Source organism: Talpa europaea (genome assembly GCF_964194135.1).
Source record: "Talpa europaea genome assembly, chromosome: 14".
NCBI lineage: Eukaryota > Metazoa > Chordata > Mammalia > Eulipotyphla > Talpidae > Talpa > Talpa europaea.
In genome coordinates, this window is record NC_140082.1 from 50,386,235 (window position 1) to 50,408,941 (window position 22,707).

At 36.7% G+C, this 22,707-nt stretch overlaps 1 protein-coding gene across 1 annotated transcript in view; it reads left to right on the forward strand.

Moving 5' to 3' along the window:
* The window catches only part of RYR2 (ryanodine receptor 2), a gene marked incomplete at both ends in the record, with an annotated part of 627,990 nt that overhangs the window by 586,452 nt on the left and 18,831 nt on the right, over nucleotides 1-22,707 (forward strand). The window contains 10 exon segments of the mRNA XM_084254295.1: nucleotides 566-647; nucleotides 3,159-4,456; nucleotides 5,219-5,286; nucleotides 7,408-7,555; nucleotides 11,180-11,266; nucleotides 11,868-12,086; nucleotides 13,586-13,716; nucleotides 15,003-15,045; nucleotides 18,378-18,511; nucleotides 22,166-22,226. Coding sequence (XP_084110421.1) covers nucleotides 566-647; nucleotides 3,159-4,456; nucleotides 5,219-5,286; nucleotides 7,408-7,555; nucleotides 11,180-11,266; nucleotides 11,868-12,086; nucleotides 13,586-13,716; nucleotides 15,003-15,045; nucleotides 18,378-18,511; nucleotides 22,166-22,226 — 2,271 coding nt within the window.

Genomic DNA, 22,707 nt, shown 5'->3' on the forward strand with positions numbered 1-22,707 from the left:
CAAGGGCAAAACCAAATCAACAAAATTTTAACCAGAAAAATATTTATCTAGAAAAAAATGGTAATTAAACACATTGTGCATTGTTAGCATAGGTATGAGGTATTTGCCTCTTTGGTTAGATTTATATAAGAGAAGTTTATCTCCTGTCACTAACATGCTTATTTTTTCCAGGATCAGTTAATTTTTACAAATTATAGAGCATCTTTGTGTAATAGGCTAGGAAGAAGAAAACAGAAGTACAGTTGTTTCAAGTAAAGATGTCCAATGTACAGAAGCTCTGCAGTCTTAACTGGTACTGGAAAATCTACCACTGTGTTAATTATTTCCTATTCTTGCTAAATATATTCATGGTCTTTTCATTAATAAACATGAGTTCAAATCAATAATAGATGCTCCTTAATTCTGAAATGTATCTATTTTTAATAAGCAACACACATTTGGCCTTCCTTGAGTCCAGTCACTGTGAAGTGTTGACTGTTAGAGCAGTTTTCTGTGAGAATTAGGATGATGCTCTTGCTGCATGGTTTTCTCTTATTATCCCAATGCAATCTGTTAACATTTTCAGGATTCCAGTCAAATTGAACTATTAAAAGAATTAATGGATCTCCAGAAGGATATGGTGGTCATGCTGCTGTCCATGTTAGAAGGTAGTTTTGATTTATATTTTCAATTTCCCTTTATTCATCTATGTTCAGGATCCATATGCATTTGTTTATGGAGTCAGCTTGCCACAAAGAATAAAATATCAACACTGAGATATGATGGAGGCCTGGGTTTGTTACTTTTTATCTCATTAGTTTTCAAAAGAAGAGAAATCCTGCATATCTCAGTTTACATGGCAACCTAATGAACCAGTTGTATCTCTAGCTATACTCTTCATTTTCTCCTGATGCCCCAAAGAAGAGTCTGCTCTTGTGTTTGTAATCAGTGGGGATGACAAATATTTGGTTAACTCCAACTGTGTAAATTGCTGCTTTGAGCTGACTGCCTTCAAACTCTGTGGTTTTGTCAAGTCCTGCAGGAGATCACTAGAACTCCCTCAGTCCATCAAGGCAACTGCTGGTGGGGTCTCATGCTCATCCACATGTCTGCTCTCAGTTTATATTCTTTTACCTCTTTCCAACTTATCTTTCTTTGCTATGCTATTTGCCTTCCGTATCAGGCAGCAGTGCACTGGTTAAAAGCTTCCACTCCTAGGCCCACCACCACTCGTTGAGCCCCTGCTTTCTCACTTCCCTGCGGGTTCCATCTCCCATTTTCAGTTTCCTCCTCTGTGAATTGAGATAATGATAGATTGATGTGAGAATTCAGTGAAACCAGGTGAATGCAATCAAAGCAACTAAAAATGTTGGCTATCAGGTTACCTATACTTTTTTCTTAAATCCTTCCTAATTTTTTTCTCTCTCGATCTCTAAATCGCTGCACATTGTATAACTGCGTTTTGATCAAGGCAGTAGTCTCGGCTTGTGCTGGTACTTCAAAGATGCAGCAATTGCTTAAAACTCTTAGTTGGCAGCCAATTTGTACCCTCTGAGCACAGGATCCCTTTGCCTTGACCTTCATTAAAATTTTAGTGTGGGAAAAAAAAAAAAAAAAAAACCACAACAGGGCCTCCCCAGGTGGCACAGCAGTTGAGCGCTGGGCTGTGAAGCTGCCTGAGACCTCTGCAGCAGCTCCGGTTCAACCCCCCCGTCCACCAGCGAGGGTCCCACATGGCGTGACAGACCTCTCCTGTCTCGCCCGCTGCTCCCATTAGCAGTACATTTCATCAGTCTGCCTGTTCTGTTCCCCGCTCTGGCTCTGGTGAATTCTCTCTCCCTCCCATGCTTCTGACTGTACCTAGTGCTTGTATAAATAAATAAATAAATCTTAAAAAAAAAAAAACAAAACTGCAGTCATAACTGCAGCAGCAGCAGTAGCACCCACAGCAGTGGCGAAATTGCAGTTAATCTCTTGTAATATGCAGGATACTGATTTAGTACTTTACTAATCCTAATATCAGGTTTATGAATTTGATAGTATTATTATTTACTATTTTGAAAATGAAGAAACTGTGGTATAGAGAGGCCCGGAAATCTGCCCAAGTGCTCAGCTAGTAGTTGGTAAGGCCTGGATTCAAACCAAGCCATCCACCTTCTGTGCCAAAACTCTGACTGCCTCACTGATGGACTCTTCTGACCTCTCTCCCCTGCATCTTTTTTCTCTAGTCTGCCTTTTTGTCACAGAACACTCTATGACTCTATGACTGAGGATGATAGGGATGATAGCTAATTTTCTCAAGCTCATCAGCCATCTGCCATTTTCATTTTTCTTTGGATTTAAGTTTTATTATTGAGCTAGAATTGAGATATAATATTCATTTTAGGTATGCACCATAATGATGTGATATATGTAATATTGTAAAATAATTACCACAAAATGTTTATTTGACATCTGCCACCACTCGGTCACAAAATTTTATTCTTGGAATGGTAATGTTTCTCTGTTTTTTTATTGCAATAGTATTGGTTTACAAAACTGTAGAAATATAAACTTCCTGGGCCATAAGGAATGTGGAGATATGCTTTACATGCTAAGTCAGAAAGAGCATATAATTTGATCTCAGAGGATCTGTTTGAAGATCTGGCATTGTGCTCAATAATCGTGTTGCAATGAGCATTTCAATTTAGCCTTGCTAAACCTCAGTTTCCTCAAGAGCAAAGGCAGAATTAATAACAACTACTTGTCTTACAGATATGTAAACATTAAATGAGGTATTGTCTATGAGTAGCTTTCCAGCCCTGAAGAACTGTATAAATGTTCATTTTTATGATTAATGTGAAACTAGATTTTAGTTTCTGGTTTTAGAATATAAATGTTTGCCCCATTTTTCTTTATTCTAAAACATGAAGGGGAAAAGTCAACTTTGTTAAAAAATTTTGTGTGTGATGCTGTTGAATTACTTTGTAAACATGGTTTTACATGTGTTTGTGTAGTCATTCTTTTAAACTAGAGTTTACATGTTATTATCCATCTTTTCCTCTGACATATACATTGCAAGATAAGCAAGGAGCTATCCTAATTAAGATATTATGTAAAATCTATATTGCTATTTTCTCTAGAGATACTGGCTTTATCAGGAATGTTCATTTTGAGCAAATGTAATTCTTTACCACCAGGTAATGTTGTCAATGGAACCATTGGCAAACAGATGGTCGATATGCTTGTGGAATCTTCCAACAACGTGGAGATGATTCTCAAATTTTTTGACATGTTCTTAAAGCTGAAGGATTTGACATCCTCTGATACATTTAAAGAATATGATCCTGATGGCAAGGGTGTCATTTCCAAGAGGGACTTCCATAAAGCCATGGAGAGCCACAAACACTACACACAGTCAGAAACTGAGTTTCTTCTGTCCTGTGCAGAGACAGATGAAAATGAAACTCTCGACTATGAAGAGTTTGTTAAACGTTTCCACGAACCTGCGAAGGACATCAGCTTCAATGTTGCTGTCCTTCTGACAAATCTCTCTGAGCACATGCCCAATGACACCCGACTGCAGACTTTTCTGGAATTAGCAGAAAGTGTGCTGAATTACTTCCAGCCCTTTCTCGGTCGCATTGAGATTATGGGAAGTGCCAAGCGCATTGAGAGGGTTTATTTTGAAATCAGCGAGTCCAGCCGCACCCAGTGGGAGAAACCCCAGGTCAAGGAGTCCAAAAGACAGTTCATATTTGATGTGGTCAATGAAGGGGGAGAAAAGGAGAAAATGGAACTCTTTGTTAACTTCTGTGAGGACACCATATTTGAAATGCAGCTGGCAGCTCAGATCTCAGAGTCGGATTTGAACGAAAGGTCAGCAAGTAAGGAAGAAAGTGAGAAGGAGAAACCTGAAGAGCAGGGGCCTAAAATGGGCTTTTTTTCTATTCTGACGGTCAAATCAGCCCTGTTTGCTCTCAAGTATAATATCTTGGCCCTTATGCGAATGCTCAGTCTAAAGAGCCTGAAGAAACAGATGAAAAAAGTAAAGAAGATGACTATGAAGGACATGGTCACAGCCTTCTTTTCATCCTATTGGAGTATATTTATGAGCCTCCTGCACTTTGTAGCCAGTGTGTTCAGGGGCTTTTTCCGCATCATTTGCAGCCTCCTGCTGGGAGGAAGCCTAGTAGAAGGTGCTAAAAAGATCAAAGTCGCAGAGCTATTAGCCAACATGCCAGATCCTACTCAGGATGAGGTGAGAGGGGATGGAGAAGAAGGAGAGAGGAAACCCATGGAAGCTGCCCTGCCCTCAGAAGATCTGGCTGACTTAAAGGAACTGACAGAAGAAAGTGACCTTCTTTCAGACATATTTGGTTTGGACCTGAAGAGAGAAGGAGGGCAGTACAAGCTTATTCCTCATAATCCAAATGCTGGCCTCAGTGACCTAATTAGCAACCCAGTCCCCATCCCTGAGGTGCAAGAAAAATTTCAGGTAATTTATCTCTAAGACATGGGGCTCTCTGGACTTCAGGTGGGCCCAACAAATGAACTCTATATGAACTGGCTCCTGCTAGTGTCAGAGTGGTATTAAATATGTCATCTGAATTTCTAGAAAGAAATGGCTTGTCGGTAGGCCAAACTAAGCTTTGTAAAATTCTTCACAGATGATTGAATAATCTTAAACTATTAAGTGTAAGCTATTAAGGTGCAATTTTAACACTTTTACATACTCTGATGATAGTCTAATGACTAAATAGCATCGTCAATTCAAGAAATATAAATGTGGGTACTTCTTTTGAGTTGCCTTAAAGAGTTTATTGGTAAAATAAATCAAACACATACACACACAAAACCTAGAAAATTATTGATTGTTAAATAATATCAGCAGTAAATAGTAAAGGTTACATTATCTTGAGAAAATGGAAATTCATATGGCTTAGATGAATCTGAGGAGATGGGACTTCAAGTTGGCCTTGAAAGTTAAGATTTGAGTAGGTGGATGAGGTATAGAAGGGTATTTCTGAAATAAGGGAAGAAAGTGGAAAATGACTGAGAAAATTGGTACCTACTGCTGCAGTGGGAGGAGAGGGGCAATAGCACCAGTAGAATGAAAGGCATCTTGGGGCACTTTCTCTTGAATAGACAAGAGGGTCTCATTTACAGGGTATGATTTAACACATAGTCACAGGGTTCCCTAAACTCATTTGAAAGTGATAGTAATCCTGTTTTCCTTTATCCCACTAATTCATTCAAGGAACAGAAGGCAAAGGAAGAAGAAAAGGAAGAAAAAGAGGAAAACAAATCTGAACCTGAAAAAGCAGAGTACGTGTAATTTCTGTATACCTTTCTTTGTTTTTGTATGTCTATTTTACTTTTTCTCTTTCTCTGGAGGACATAATGTGGCATGGTACATGAGAAAATCTGACATCTCAGTGGAGAGACTCTGACATGAGGGCCTCAGTCATGGGCTGCCAGCAAGTACAGACACCAGCAAGGGCTGCCCTTTCAGTCCCTGCCTCCTTGGGCTGTGAGGATTCTGTTGTGTGTTTCTTTCTTTGCACAATAGACTCAATAATTCCATGTAATACTTTCCACAAGATGTTTAAAATGAAACCTATTTCTGTCCCGGTAAAGAAGGGTGGAAATAAACATTCTGATTGCCACAGTATAGAATCCTTGTGGGGATGGTGTTCCTCCCCAGGGATGCATGAATAAAAATTGCATGGACTTTTTGTTAAAACCAGAGTCCTGGGTGGGACCATAAACATTAAGATTCAGCAAGTTTAGGTTGGGGCCCAGAAATAATTTTCACCAACACTCCTGATGCTGTGTTGCACAGTTATAAATGTAGCAATAAGAAATGAAGAGCTGGGGCCTCCCCGGTGGTGCAGTGGGTTGAGTGCCATGCTGTGAAGCTGTCCGCAGCCTCTGTAGCACAGGTTAGATCCCTGGCTGACCAGGGAGATTCCCACATGGAGCGGCAGACCTCTCCTGTCTCGCCTGCGGCTCCCCTCAGCAGTGTCTTTTGTCCGTCTGCCTGTTCTGCTCCCTATCTGTCTCTGGTGAATTCTCTCACCCTCCCATGCCTCTGACCTGCACCCCAGTTATTGTATAAATAAATAAATCTTAAAAAAAAAAAGTTGTTTAAAAAAAAAAGAAATGAAGAGCTGGATGCAAAACAATTAAAATGTATGATTTCCGTGCATAATTTGTAATAATAATTAAAATCTGTATCTTTCTCTATTTTTAAATATTTTTGTATATACATTTTTAAAAAGCAGGAATATAAAAAATTTAAGTGCCTAGAGTGCCACTCATAATCTCACATAAACATTTAATTTTTCTCCTCTAATCTGTTATTTTTCTCCTCCTCTCTTTAAAATTATAGATGGTTCTTTATTCTTTATAGTCAACACTGTTCATTGTCATAGATCTTTCAGTATTGGTTCAATTGTGAACATGGCCATATAAATGGCTATTATAGTAAAAATTAGACATGTGTAGCAGGACCTTAGAGTCATTTCAATAGCAGTTCCTTAATGTTAACAAACTAATGGTAGAGATACCTCTTCTAGATTGTTAAACATTAGCTAAGTATATATGTATTATATGTAAGTGACTGCACAGATTCATAAATCCTCTTTTGTGTATAATGGATATTTCAGGGCTTCCAATCCCATTACTATTTGCAAAATTAATACATTGACATCCTTTATATGTGAGCAACCAATGCATGTGCCTCTAATCTTAAGTCCTAATGGCAATGTTATAGACGGTGTTAAGTTTGTGTTAAAATTTGAACTTTAAAAGGGCCTTCCTGGTGGTGCAATGGGCTAAGTCTCAGCACTATCAAGCAATCACCAGCCACTGCAATATGAGTTCATTCCCAGGCCAGGGAGCTAACTAACCCACATGGTGTGGCAGACCTCTCCTGTCTTGACTGCTGCTCCCCTCAGCAGTGTATTTCAGTAGATCCACCTGTTCAATAGATTACCCACTCTGTCTCTGGTGAATCCTCTCATCCCCTCCCACCTCTGGCCTACACCCAGTTCTTGTATGCATAAATAAATAAACGTTTAAAAAAAGGTTGAATTTTTAAAATCTTAATTTAGAAAGCAGGTATGTTGGAAAGTCACAGAAAAACAAAACAAAATAAAAACCATGTCTTCATTGTTTCTCTCTTTCAGTTGAATATCTTTATTATGTGATTAAAGGGAAATGTGCTATGTATCATTATAAAGACACTTCAAATCTGCAAATTATCCCTCTATAGGAAGCTGTGATAAATAAACAGTCCACCCCCTAATTCTAAAATTCTGAATATTATGATTCTTTAGATATGAAATTAGTTCTAAAACATGATACTGTAATGTGTGTGTGTATTTTGACACAAAACCTGTTTACTTCTTTAATTTCAAATATGTCCTTCATTTGTGTTCACAGGGGAGAAGATGGAGAAAAAGAAGAAAAACCCAAAGAAGACAAGGGTAAACAGAAATTGAGGCAGCTCCACACACATCGATATGGAGAGCCAGAGGTTCCCGAGTCAGCATTCTGGAAGAAAATCATAGCATATCAACAAAAACTTCTAGTAAGATATTTCAGAAAGAATATTGTTCTTGATATATTGTGAGAACTTAATTAGGTTCAGTAAATACTTATTAACCTTCCTGGGATGACATTCAGGGAACCAAGTCAGTCCTAAAAGTTTATTTCCCATTTTTATGTGTTTATTTTTCACAATGATTGTCTGTGGTCCACTTTTCCATAATGTCAAATCCATGACTTCTACACACATTCACATTACGTAGAGCCACTCAATTTCATGACTGCCAGCATAATATCTTTCCACAAAAACTTTAGGGCTAGTCAATAAGTGTATCCCGGGGCCCCATACTTTGCAGGTCACTGCATGAAACTCTGAAATACATTCAAGCAAAATATGCCTCTACGGGCACAACTAATTCATTTTGAGGTTCCAGAACAAGCTTAGTTTGTATTCCAGAACATCTCCCTTTTAATAAAAATCCAGTACAGGATATTGACCCGTTCTTCAACAGTCCTTTCCTGATCATTGCTGAGAATCAGAACTTTTGCATAGTAACTGATTTCATCCATTCTGTGCTTTTAAGCTTCCTCAATTGTATCCTCCCCCCAATCATATAAAAATATTAATACTATGAGCTAACTTTCCATTGATAATAAAGTCTATTCAGTATTATTCTTTCAATAGAAATATTTTAAACAATGAAAGAAGAGAAGATAGTTCTTTATGTGTAAAGAGATTTTGCTGAAAAGCTCCCTCAATTTGTAAAATATATATTCATACTTAAAGAATGTGTAGTTACCTTTATATATATTCATTTTCACCAAAGATGGAATTCTCAAAATATATGCAGGAAAACTTAGGGAGACAAGTGGTTAGAATAAAGCTATAATAGCTACTGAACCAGCAGAGTCAGGCCTAAAAATTAAGGACAATTTTCCTCATCATAAGGCCATTTGAAGGCAAAATCAGGGCCTCCCTGGTGGCACAGGGGTGAAAGTGCTATCAAGCTATCACCAGCCACTGTGGCATGAGTTAGATCCCTGGCCAGGGAGCTAACCCACATGGTGGGGCAGACCTCTCCTGTCTCACCCACTGCTCCCCTCAGCAGTGTATTTCAGTCGTTCTGCCTGTTCTGTTCCCCACTCTGTCTCTGGTGAATCCTCTCACCCCCTGCACCTCTGGCCTACACCCCACTTCTTATATGTATAAATAAAATAAATCTTTAAAAAAAAAGCAAAATCATACTTAGTGTTTTATAGCCTTTAAAAATAAAACAGACAATAAAGAAACTTAATATACTATAGAGTTTCATCTGTCAGTGCCTCCCCAGTGGTGCAGGCAGTTCAGCATGTGTCCATAGCCTCTGCAGCACGGGTTCAATCCCAGGGAACAACCCACATGGTGCGGCAGACCTTTCCTGTCTTGCCCGCTGCTCCCTTTAGCAGTGAATTTCAGTCAGTCTGCCTGTTCTGCTCCCCACTCTATCTCTGGCGAATCCTCTCACCCTCCCAAACATCTGGCCTGTATTTCATCTGTCAGAGAAATTGGGTTGCCCACGGTAGTTAAATAGTCTAATGTGCTATGTATAACCATGTATGTATGATATTTTATATAACTATGCAAATATATTTTACTAGATACTTTGTTTTTTAAATTATCTTGTATCTTCCTATATTATTTATTATTATATAGGAAGTACTTTGAATATAAGTGTTTGAATATAAGTGTTTGAAAGTACTTGAATATGTTTCTAGATAACTGTGAATAGTTACTAATTTGATATGTTGTAATAGCGACCTGGCTGAATGTATAGTACAGATGGTGTAGGGTATGAGGTTGTACAGGCTCCTCAGTGACCTACAATACAGTCCCAATGGATACCTGACACATAGTATTACAGATGTCTAAAGCAAGTAATTGGGGGGGCGGTTATTCCAACTTTCTGTCTCAGGGTTCACACATGCTCTTATCTCTGTAGTTCCTGTTTTCCTGCTTCTTTGCAATTTGACATTCTCTGCTCACCAATTTGCATACACAAGCCTACTTAAGGCAACATCAGTCTACCACAAGCCCCTGGTCCCCCAAGTCTTAGTTTCCTCCCAGCTCAGATAACCGGGGTAATTAACTTGACCTCTATAACTTTGTTCCACCTCCCTAGAAGAACCAATGTGATTGAACAGTTTGGGTTTGGTGGCCAGCCTTGGTCCAGTGAGCTGTAGCTGTAGCAATAAAAGCAGGGTCATGTGCAGGGAGATAATATTACCAAAATGGGTGTGTACACAGAAATGAATTATGAGATGTGCTATGTTTTGATATGACCTGTGATGCTAAAGCTTCTGGCATATCCTCATGGGTACCTCATAGCATCTCCCACTTAATATCAAAACACTTTGTATACCCCTTAGCCTTCTTCCTTAACCTATTTCTCCTCTAGTTTTTTTTCCAGCTTAATAAAATATAGCAACCATTTTCTTAATTCCTTGGCCCCCCAAATCCAGAAGTTATCATCTCTGAATCTTCTCTTTCTTTCCCACCTCAAGACCAGTTCAATAATAATTCTCAGCTTTCTCTGTCAATTATATCTAGTTTACCCAGTTCTTACCATCCCTACAACTGCCACCAGCCTCAGCCACCACCATCAGTCGCATCTCTTCCTGCACTTCTAGGATAGCCTTTGCTTCCATTTGCTTCCACTTTTGCCTCCTATCATTTATTTTCATTCAGCAGCTAGAATAATATTCAGAAATCATAATCTGATTGCATTAAGCCACCTTCTGATCCTCCAATAGCTTCTCGTCCCACCTAGAATAAAATAACAAGTCCAATAGTTGGAATGAAATTAACTGGTTTTTCCTCTATTGACTTATCTAATCCTCATAGCAAACTTACGAGATAACTTCTTTGTTACTATTGTTTTTTCCATTGTAGAAATGAATAAAGTGATGCTATAAGTGCTTAAATTACTCATTCACATCCCACAATTAGATAATGGTGGAGGTCCAGTGCACTGGACTGAATCACTGCACTGTGGGGGACAACACAAGCCTTTTGGGAGGTCTGCAGAATTCACCTGCTCACCATTCCCTGCCACACTCGCCTCTCCACACTGCTCTCCCTTCTTACTATTCCTCAAACTCCCCAACATGGCTTTGAACTTATCTGAACTCAGGACCTTCACCCTCCATGTTTTCTCTCTTCCCCAGCTATTCACTTGATTTGGTCCCCTGCAGCATTAAGGCCTCTGCTTAGATATCACCTCCTGAGACATACCTTCACTGACCAAATAGCTATCTAAAAGAGCACCCCCATTCCCTCAACTTGATGGATTTTTTTTCTTCATAGCATTTGGCATTATCTAAAGTTATGTTTGTTTATTTATCTGTTCACTAATTTGATATGTTGTAATAGTTGCCATGACTATAGGTATAGAATAGATGTTATAGGGCATAAGGTTGAATGAGCTTTTTTTATTCTCTCTTTATTATTTGTCCCTTCCATGTTAGCCCAAATTGTCTTACTCAATATTCTGTCTATAGCACCAAGAATGGTACATGATACTTAGCAGGTTCTCAAAAATAGTTTTGAGTAAATGAATGAATGCTTTATTAAAACTGAAAATTTTAAGTCTCTTGATTCAATGACCTTTTAATATTTTTTTACCTTCAGAATTATTTTGCTCGCAACTTTTACAACATGAGAATGTTAGCCTTATTTGTCGCATTTGCAATCAATTTCATCTTGCTCTTTTATAAGGTATGTACTTCTTAGTCTTTTAATAACCAGTTTAAATCTACCAATGGACTGAATTCAGTGTAAAGACTTTGCAAATCCACTAGTGAGCACATCTATATTTACTCCAAAATATATTCTAATAAAAGAGAAAACCTAAAAGCTCAGGTGCATCACTGATTGGCAATGAAGTGGAGATAGATTTGTTCCTCCAAACTAAGGCAGAAACATCTCCCCTGAAGTGCCTGATTCAGCAGAGAGATTACCTACAATATTACTAATCAGATTGGACTGAATATCTTCTTATTTTATCTGGGTGTGTCATACCTTATTACATTAAATTATTCTGATAATTGAGAAGGCAGATAGCTTCCTAAGTTTTATATGCATGCATTAATATCTTCATAACTCTTAGTTAGATTAGACTGAAGTTAAAAAGCATGTTCATTATCTGCTGTTGGTTTTTGTAAAGTTATCTTTGTAGCCCTTGGTTTTGGTCTTTTCTTTGTATAATGATAGTACATCCAGTCTTATCCATTTGCTGATGAGACTGGGTTTCTGTTTCTTGTTTACACTGCTGTCTTAAAGGAATTGAACTAACTGTACTTTAAATGGTTTGAATCAGGTCTCTACTTCTTCTGTGGTTGAAGGAAAGGAGCTCCCCTCTCGCAGTTCAAGTGAAAATGCCAAAGTTAGCACCGTGGACAGTGACTCACAAAGAATCATTGCCGTTCACTATGTACTGGAGGAGAGCAGTGGCTACATGGAGCCCACCTTGCGTATCTTAGCTATTCTGCACACAGTCATTTCTTTCTTCTGCATCATTGGATACTACTGCTTGAAAGTAAGATAGTAAGGCACCAAGGTACCTGTTTGTGTTTGTATATGTGCCTATCTGTTGCAGGTTGGACTTCTGGGAGAATGGATTTTGAGGTAGAAATTACATGTGTATGACATTTATTAGGAAATATTCTATGAATAAACACCTGTGGGACAAGAGGAGGAAACAGGATAGAACAGAGAGAAAATTTGGCCTACAGTGTGAGCACAGCAGGGTACAATCATGGACCTTGGTCTCTGAAGCTGAGATGCCCTTGCAGGGTTGTCCTGGGTTGAGGCATTGCAGCTTGATTTTAGAATGCCACATTAACCAGTCTTTGATTGCATGCCACCCTAGGAAGGAGATATGGTTATTTTATTGTAGCTTTCTCTTTCATATTGATAATTACTCACACAGTGGTTGTTTTCACCTATTACTTGATCCCACAGAAGTAACCCAGGCCTACGTCTCCTAATAGTGCTCCAGTGTCTTAGGAATTATAGACATACATCATGTTGAACACATGAGTCATTTTTATTGTTCCCTTATTAAGTATACATCTGTTACCATACTTGGCAGAAATGCTTTGCAATATGTCACACTTCACACAAAATATAGTGTGCCTTTGTCCTTAAAGCCCTCCAAGGGAACAATAGATTTTAGTGCATCGTTCTCAAGATAGTCTCTCTGAATGCTCAGGGCTATTTATTACCTTTGCAAGTCTCTTTATCTTTTCCTAGCAAGACACCTTTCTACTGTACACCTTTATTGCACGTTTTATGTTTCTGATTATGAAGCTTCCAGAAGACTTTTGAATGATCAAACCCTAGAGTAAAATACAAGAATACATATCCTTCTTCAGAAACTTCTATCCCTCCTTTTTCTTCCTTTGTTTATTGGGAGGAAAAATGAATATTCTTAGATACTTCTAGAATGTTCATATCTTTGCCTTGTATAAGGTCTGTCCATTTCAAAAGAGAATAAATCTGTTCTAGAGACATTTTGGCAAACTGACAAAGATTTTTACTGATGCTGAAAATAAAATTTATCTCCAAATAACATGTGGGCATGCTGAGCAAGGAATTATTAAAGAGATTCCTCAAATATAACATGCAGATTTTAGAAGCATGCATTTTGGAATTTTAGTAACATTGCTATATTTTATTGCATCTACTCATATCATGAAATATATATACATATGTGTGCAAAAGAAACAGAATTTTGCATAATCATCTTTTTCTCTTTGGTATTTAAAAGTGCTCTCATTAGTATAATTACCTATGAGCTTCTGTGTATTTAAAAATGTGCATATTTATAATATCTTTTCTATCTTCTTTTTTTCAAAATGTTCTAGAGATTTTTTTTTCTGCCTGAATATAGCTGATTCATTTTCACTCAATTTTTAACTTCCTGGAAGTAACATGGGAAATAAGTCTTTCCAAAAGCTGTTTTGTACAGATAGTGACCACAGGAGATGCCTATACATCTAAACTAATTTTAACATGTTTATTTTTCATATGTAGGTCCCATTGGTTATTTTTAAGCGAGAAAAGGAAGTAGCACGGAAATTGGAATTTGATGGGCTTTATATTACAGAACAGCCTTCAGAAGATGATATTAAAGGCCAGTGGGATAGACTCGTAATCAACACACAGTGAGTAAAGAATTCTGTGAGATATTCTGTGCTCAAAAACTTCAAGATAAAAAGTACTTTGTAGAGTTCATGCAGATTTGTCAGAAGTGTGGCAGAGGTGAACAATAATTACATATTCAGTCAAGAAAATCAAAAGACTAAGCCTCTTAATGGGTGCCATCAATTTTTGCCTTCTGTGTTCTGAATTCCTTAATCAAAAATGGCTTTGAGTCCACTTCCACAGCACTGATGGACCTTAACATCAATTACTCAGTGTTCAGGAAGGTGTGCAGCTGGAGACACATAACCTGCAGTGTGGGGTTCTCTCATCCAAAAGTATAGAGGAAACAAGAAATATTCATTAAGGAAAGACTTGTGCATTAAAGTCAAAAATATTGAATTTCATGCTTTTCATGTATCTGAGTGGTAAAATTCCAGGTGGTACCATCAAGCAGCCTAGCATAAAACTGACTTTTAAAATATAAGACAGAAAAACAAATGTTTTTTCTATATATAAATGATTTGACTTTATGAAATGAAGATCATCTTAATACAGGTTTAAACCCATCACAAAAGTATAATTTTCCTCCATAAAAAGTATTAGTGATACTACATTTATTGAGTAGTTTGTATTACTCAAGAGAAAAATGCCTTGTTTTTATTGTAATAAGTTTTGTTTACACTTAGAAAGTTATTTCTGAACAGTCTGAGTAGTCAGATGAGGATGTGTGTCTTTTCAGTGTATACTCTAAAAGCTCACTGTCTTATTTAGCATCACTGGTGAGCTGTTAAAAGTAAATCTAATTAAGTTTGTCCCTGGTGATGAACTCTGTATTAGTCAGGGTGCCAGAGTCACGTTTTTATGCCACACTCAAAATCTGCTTGAGAATAACTGTTGGGAATGAAAAGTTTTTACTTAATGGGAAAATCAATGATGGGTTTTTAAATACTTTAACTTTTAAAGACAATTGACAAAGTGATGTAAGTTTTGATCCAATATAAGTAAATAAAAAAAGTATGACAAGTCAGCTTATTAATAAATACGTTTATATTATTTGTTAAAATGTAAACTCATGGTCTTTTTTTGTGATTTACATGTAATGGCTATATTAGCATTTAAAGTAATATTTGATATATGCATGATACAGAAAAATTATGAAATAAGATGGAGAACAAATTCATTGTCATTTTTGTGAATGGAAGAATATATGTTTACATATGAATTGTTTTGCACATATTAAGCAATGTTGGTGTTTATCATTTTTTTAAATGATGCTATTTTACTTCTATACTTTTATATTTTTTAGGTCATTTCCCAACAACTACTGGGACAAATTTGTTAAAAGAAAGGTAATATTTCTTAGAAAGGATAAATTTTCTGTTTTTCCCTAAAGTGAAATTCAGATTTGAATTTGATGTTGCTTACATCTAGAATGAGATATTGAAGTATACATTACCTGCCTACTAATGTTATTTCAAAGTACCAATAGAATTAAAGATGAATTTCGGAAAGAGTACATAAATTCGTAGTCTGCAGCTATAAAATAAGTAGGCATTGCTTCACCCACTCAGCCTCTGACTCTGGTAAATAAGCCATTCTCAGTCCATACAAGAATTTTCTTTGTGACTGCTTGGGAAACCTAAATTAGCTGAAAACCATTAACTAATTAGATAGCTGATCCAAATTACCAGGATTGAGTTCCTTCTTGGGCTAAGGAAGTAAAGTTGTTGGAAAACAACCAAAGACTGAATTTTATTTACTTTCTGTAACTTTAGAGCCTTTTTACTTTCATCAGATTTTTTTCTTCTGATGTAGACTGCCTTGTTTTGTTTTTAAGATTTATTTATTTTTGCATAAAAGAACTGGGGTGTGGGCCAGAGGTGCAGGGGCAGAGAGGCTTCACCAGAGACAGATTAGGGAGCAAAACAGGATGATGTGCTGAAATACACGGCTGAGTGGAGCAGCGGGTGAGACAGGAGAGGTCTGCTGTGCCATGTTGGTTAGCTCCCTGGCTGGGAATTGAATTCATGCCACAATGGCTGGCGATAGTTTGATAGCATTGAGACTTTAACCCCTGCATGACCAGGGAGGCCCTTGTTTTTGTTTTTGTTTTTTTTTTAATGAAATGATGTATGTAACAGTACTTGTACACTGTAAGATACTGTAACCATACATTTCAAGTTACTACTTATTCTTTGAAGACTTCCCTTTAAACTGACTCTATTTACTCTCTGTTCCATAATGAGGTCTAGCTCTAATTCTAGTGTGTATGGACAGTCTGAAATAACAGTCAGTTCAGCTACTAAGTGAAGTGGACTCTTTCCTTTGATTACACCAATTTGGTGCTATACAGAGGGTGGTTGACCACTGGTCACCATATTTTTTTTTTGTTATCAATCTGAGGGGAGATATAGAAGGTGCACGAAGAACTTAAATCTTGTACATCATTAAGCATCTTGATTTCATTTTATTTTTTTAATAATCAAAATTACTAGTTGAATGAAACCCCATATTGTTTATTTTTATTTTGGTGTAAATCTTTTGTCTCCTTGTGATCTGCCATTTTGCATAGCATTGTACTTCTGCATATGAACACATCCTAGTTAGGCAAAAGATTTGAAGAAATAATTTTTAAATAATTTTAGATAGGTAATATAAGCATTTTATTCATATTAATTATTTAACAGAATAAAGAAGAATTTCTAAATTATTAAAACCATACTTTCTCTGAAAGAAATAATATATTTGGAAATCAAATGAATAAATTACAACTGCAGTAAAGACTATTCTTAGTATTCCTACTCTAGTACCCCATTTGTTCCTTGAGAATTGGGGTAAGAATACATATTATAGAGAACTTCCACCCAGATGAGCCCAGCTCGTTATTATGCTTTTAGAATCATCGGGAACAAATTGTTTAAACTAACCTGAACAGTGTGCTTTCGTAAGTTTTTTAGTTCTCATTGCTCTTCTATGTTTTCTCTTCTTCTGCTTGATTGTATGCATCAGGAAGAGTCACATGGTATATCTGCTCCCACATTTTCTCTCTGTTCTTGTATTTCTCCCTTCATCCACTTCAAACCACTCTAATCCTTTCCCCTTCACATTTCCTTTGTTTCCTCTGTACTACTCATCCTTTGCTTTCCTAATCCCCTTTTCATCCTTTGCTACTGATTATCTCTTTCAGCCCTTCTTCCATTACTTGTCCATTCATTACCACTGTTATGTTGGACTCTCATATAAACATTAGACAAAAAGTCTTTACATCCATAGTTGGATGCACTGAGCTCAAGGATAAAATGTGAACCCAGGTATAAGCACAGATCTAAAAAACCTGGGCCATCCTCCCTGGTGGCTCAGCGGTTGAGCGCTGGGCTGCAAAGCTGCCTGCAGCCTCTGCAGCACCGGTTCAATCCCCGGCCACCGGCAAGGGTCCCACATGGTGCACAGACCTCTCCTGCCGCCTGCTGCTCCCCTCAGCAGTGTATTTCGTTGTTCTGCCTGTTCTGCTCTCCGCTCTGGCTCTGGTGAATTCTCTCACCCTCCCGCCCTTCTGACTATACCCAGTGCTTGTATAAATAAATAAATAAACCTTAATAAATAAAAATAAAAAAAAACATGGCCCATGGGCAAAGCCACAAGGAAAGAGGGGCAAGAAATCCCAGGGGGTTTCCTAAGAAGTGGTTCTAATGATGGGCAAGAATCTCTACTAGCTGAGAATTAAACTGAGGACATGTGGATGATGATTTGGTTCAGGTCTAGTTGTGACTGAAACATTGTTGGGGCCAGGATACCACAAGGAGAGTTGCATGGTTGAAGTCAAAATCATGGGGGAGTTGTTGCTACCATTGTTGTGGCTGACCCAGTGGCATACAGTGGTCTCTGGAGAAAGTCATGTCTGGAAATAGGCATTGCCTGGGTACCTCATGACCCTATATTTTGCCAAGCTTAGGAACCTTGGGCATATTTCATGTTTAAGACAAAATTCTTTATCGGGTCTCCCTGGTGCCACAAGGGGTTAAGCACAGCACTGTGAAGCTATCCGCAGTCTCTGCAGCAGTAGTTTAATGCTGGTCAGCCAGGGAGCTACCCTCATGGCACAGCAGACTTCTGTCTCACCCGCTTCTCCCCTCAGCAGTGTATTTCAGTCAGTCTGCATGTTCTGTTCCCCGCTCTGTCTCTGGGAAAATCCTCTCACCACCCCCCTGACACCTCTGATCTATACCCCAGTTTTTGTATGCATAAATAAATCTTTAAAAAAAATTCTTTATCTGCACAATCATAATGATACCCAACTTACATATTGTGACATTCATTGGCAAATAAGTATGTCATAGCTCTGAGTGCAATTCCTGGCAGAAAGTATGAATATGATAGAGGTTACTTTCATTTCATCTCCTCCCATTTATCTGTTTATTCCAGCCTATCCTCTTCCTTTCTCATGCCTCCTTCTTTTGAAATTGAAATCTTGTTCCTCAAATTAGGATTATTTAGAGTACTGTAAGCTTGCTTAGATCTTAAAAAATGTGATTACAGGTGGGCTGTAAACTGGATTTTGAAGTGAACTTGAAAATAAGACAATTATATAGTAGAAATAATAATTAGATATTTCTGTGAACATTCATAGATGAGGTTACTTAGTGATTGAGGCTAATAAAATCCTTTTTGCTCTTGCTCCCAGGTTATGGATAAATATGGAGAATTCTATGGCCGAGATAGAATCAGTGAGTTACTTGGGATGGACAAAGCTGCCTTGGACTTCAGTGATGCACGGGAAAAGAAAAAGCCAAAGAAAGACAGCTCCCTTGCGGCAGTGTGAGTGTTGCTTCTGTTCTGTCCTATACGTCTAGGTTGAAGGGAAAAATCATTAATACTTTCCGAACTTGTAAGTGTATTGATTTCCTTTCCTTCCATGTCAGAGGAATGGAAAGAGGAGGGAAACCGAAAATGTATATAAAGTCTCCTTTTGTACTTCTGGGTATTTTGAACTGTGGAATGATTGAATTGCATCTACTAATTTTTGAAGGCATCCTCTTCATTGCTTTTTTAAAGCAAGAAAAAACTAAGATTTATGTTCTTTAATTTGCTTTGCTCTCCTTAGATGCCACTTAAGTCAAAGTAAAAGTTATATGAAAGCATAATACATGATTGTTTTTCTGATGATTCCTATTTGAAAAGAAGTTAATTTTCTTATTTTTTGTAAGAGCGTTATAGAGCCCTTTTATTATTAATATTTGAAGTTCATAATTTTCATTATAATTACTATATTTTAGTATATAGCAAAGACTTTGTATGCAGGAAATACTATGCTGTCATATTATTAAAATTTATTTTAAAGTGAGGCACTTATTAAAGTGCTCATATGAAACAGTGTGATGTAACTAGAAGGATATAAACCAGTTGAATTGAATTCCCCAAGATTGAATTTCTCTCTCTCTCTCTTCTCTCTCTCTCTCTCTCTCTCTCTCTCTCTCTCTCTCACACACACACACACACACACACACAGTGTATGCACATAAATTTATATATGTGGGTTGTTTTCTTTTTTTTTGCAAATTCAATCAATTATAATTCTGTAATAATAAGTGTGAGGCATACATGTTTTTCAAAATGTAATTTTTTATTGTAGCCACTTAACTTTAGAAGAAATGTAATAGTTATCTTACTTTAAAAGCCTGTCCTACCTGTATATTTATGGCCTCAGTTAATTAGGAATGGGATGAAAATATAAATACTGCTTCTGTAGAGCAGTATTATGTTGTCTTGGATAAATATTTTAGATAGCTTTGAAGCATTGTTTGGCTGACCTGTTTCATTGGTCATAGTTTTGTTTTTTTTTTAAATCTACCTGAAAACTTGTTAGAGCTGCTTGGGTCTTTTAAAAATAGTGTGAATGCAGTTGGAAAGAAACTGTGAATTTAGATCCCAAGTATTATGTGGATGTTGGGGTGCTTTAAGAAAACAAACGTGTTCAAATACTAAGTGACTATATGAAAGACAAACCATAATTAGCAATCCTTCGACACAAAGGCCTGTATGTTAGAATGCCATACAAAATAAGGACTGTGATGTGAGCGGTGTTGAACTTCCTACAATTTTCATATCTCTGATAAGCCATGTAGAAGTAGTTTCACTGAATAAAGTGGTCATATTTGTGATTCTTAAAGTAAGTCTGAAAAAGTACAAAGTTCAGACTTATTTTTACTTTGAACAAATAATTTTAAATTAGTGGCATTTCCTACTGTTTTACATAGTAAATGTCTGCAAATTTGACTCTTAACAAAATTCCAAATTAATGTGGTATTTCCTAAAATCTTTAAATATGGATAATAAAATTGAATAAATATTTAATGAAAGTGCATATCACTAGGAAGATTTAGTGTGTTCAGACTTATTATAGTGTTTAGAAATATTATATTTTAAAAGATTATTTGCTTTATGATAATCTGTTATGACTGTTACCTTAATGAACACTTGAATACAAGGAAGATTGACATATCTATTTGTGTATATATTTATCAATCAAATATATGGGACTTTGTATTTGCACATTTAAATAGGTAGGTGCCAGCTTACCTCTCAGAGATATAATGTCTGTCAGTTGTCAGAAAACCTGTATCCTTCATTTCTGACTTCCTGGAATAAGAAGGAAAACTCATGTCTCAAAACATCTAGAAAAACTACTTAAGTTTCAGCTTATAATTTACCCCTGAACCAAGTCCTGTGGCACAGGAAATGTTGTGCCCTAATTGACCTAAATCAACCAGGGCTCCTCCCTGAGAATGAGAGGAGCCCCCACCCAAGCAGTATCCACTCTGGAGGAGAAATAATATTGTGGATCTCAATAAAGGATATTCTGCTTCGTGATGTCAGTAGCAAACTTACCTTCCTAATGTACGATAGTGATGGAAATAACTAATCATAAGAATAATTTTTTAAGTGAAGCAAGAAACTACCACAGAAAATTCAGATGCCCTATTTAAACTCTTATTTTGTTTTAGATTGCTCTTATGGAAAATGATTATTTGTGTAAATTGCCATTTTTTCCATTTCTTTGTTTTTAATTTAAAAATTCTTATATTTAAACCTGCTGTAAATATTCAAGAAACTCTAATAAAATGTTATTTGTGAATTTGGTTATAGCTCAAAGCCAGGTTTATTTCCTTAAAATAAAACTCTAAGATAAATTGAAACTTAATTCTTGGGGGGGGAGTCTCCAGGAAGTCAGCTTTGATCAGTGACTGCTTTCCCAGCTTTTATAATTTAAGATTGGCCAAATTAAAATAAGCGATTAAAGAAGTAATTCAAGACCAAAACAGTACATCTAGGGAAAATCTTTGAAAATAATACTTAAAATTATATTGTGTTATATTCTATCATATCAGTTATTTGGAATGTTGGTAAAGCTAACAAAATTATCACAATTTCTAACCTGTAAATCAGTGACCATTTCTTACAAAATGAAATTATAGAGTATATTTTAATATATATGTATTTTGCCTAGATCAGAACATTTATGCAAAGACTTAATCATTCCGTTTATTAAGGGATAGTCAGTGTGTGAGATAATGTGCTTGGTGCTTGGAGTACAGACTAGTGAGAGTCATAAATACACATGCACATCTATATATATACTCGACCTACCAAACACCATGGGAGATAACAATAAAGAGAGGTGTCTACTCCCCTTTGTTGGAACCACAGGGAAGGGTTAAATTCATTCTAGAATATTGAAGATGTGGTTTCTGAAAAGCAATGGGAAGCAAAAAACAAACTGGAAAAGCCCTTTCACTGGCAAAATGAGTATAGTTGTAAATGAATGTGGATGCTTAAGCACCTCTTTTTAAGTTAAAGTAAAACTTAGGAAATCTGTAGCAATGCAATTGCAAATGTATAATGAAGGGATTTTTTTGATGCATGTGATGGCTATGCAGAGTTTCTGGGAATAATTGTCACATGCAAAGTAAGCCTCCCTCATATTTACTGTAGATAAAGAAAAGGTGAAAAAGAAGGGGCTCTTCTTAAATTATTACGAAGGTGGTGTTTTGTTTTCTCAGATCCCTCTAAAAAAAAATTATAGCACACATAATCCTCCACCATAATCCACTAACCCCATCTCTGTTTGCCCCCACCTTCTACCTTCCTGCACAAACATTTAACTTTTGATGCCCCAAAACTTAACTATAGTTATCCTTTGATAATCATAGGGGCTTGGTTTCAGGATCACCTGCGTATACCAAAATCCATAGGTGCTAACATCCAAGATTGATTGAATTGGTGAATGTAGAACCAGCAGGTAGAAAAACATCCATGTATAAGGATTCCCTCAAAATTCAAATCTACGTTGTTTAAAAACCGCGATGGTTGCCAGTCTCCTTTTATGGAAAGTCAGTGCGGGCAAGCTCTTACAAGACTATGAATTGCTCCTTGAGGTACATATCTGTAGATTCTTCTTTTCTGTCTTTCCAGACTCAATTCTATTGATGTGAAGTATCAGATGTGGAAGCTAGGAGTTGTTTTCACCGACAATGTAAGCCTACTTCGTTACCAGAATGTGAAATGCACTCTGATGAGAAGAGCCTGCTGGGCTTCCACAGATGGAAAGCTGGTTATCTCTAAAGTGTTATTCAAGTATCAAATTTGTTTAATACTGGGCACATCTGAGAAAGACTGACAAAAACATGATTAGCCAGTTTATCTCCATTCTGCTTCTTCCAATAACTGGAAGATTCAAATGGAAATATATTTATATAAACAAAAGAAAATGCAATGCAAATTCATGTGTCTTTTTCACTGAGGTTTCAGTTGCAATGCATTAAAGCTTTATAGATATTAAAAAGAAAAATTTAAATAAAACATTTTTTAAACATTGTGATAAATGTTAAGTTTCCCTTAAATTAGTACATTATTCCATTCTTTTTCTTGATTGATCCTCTTTCATCAAAGAACCTAAGAATTAAATATAGATTCTAAGTATATTTCAAAATATAATGAGCAGAAATCACCTATTA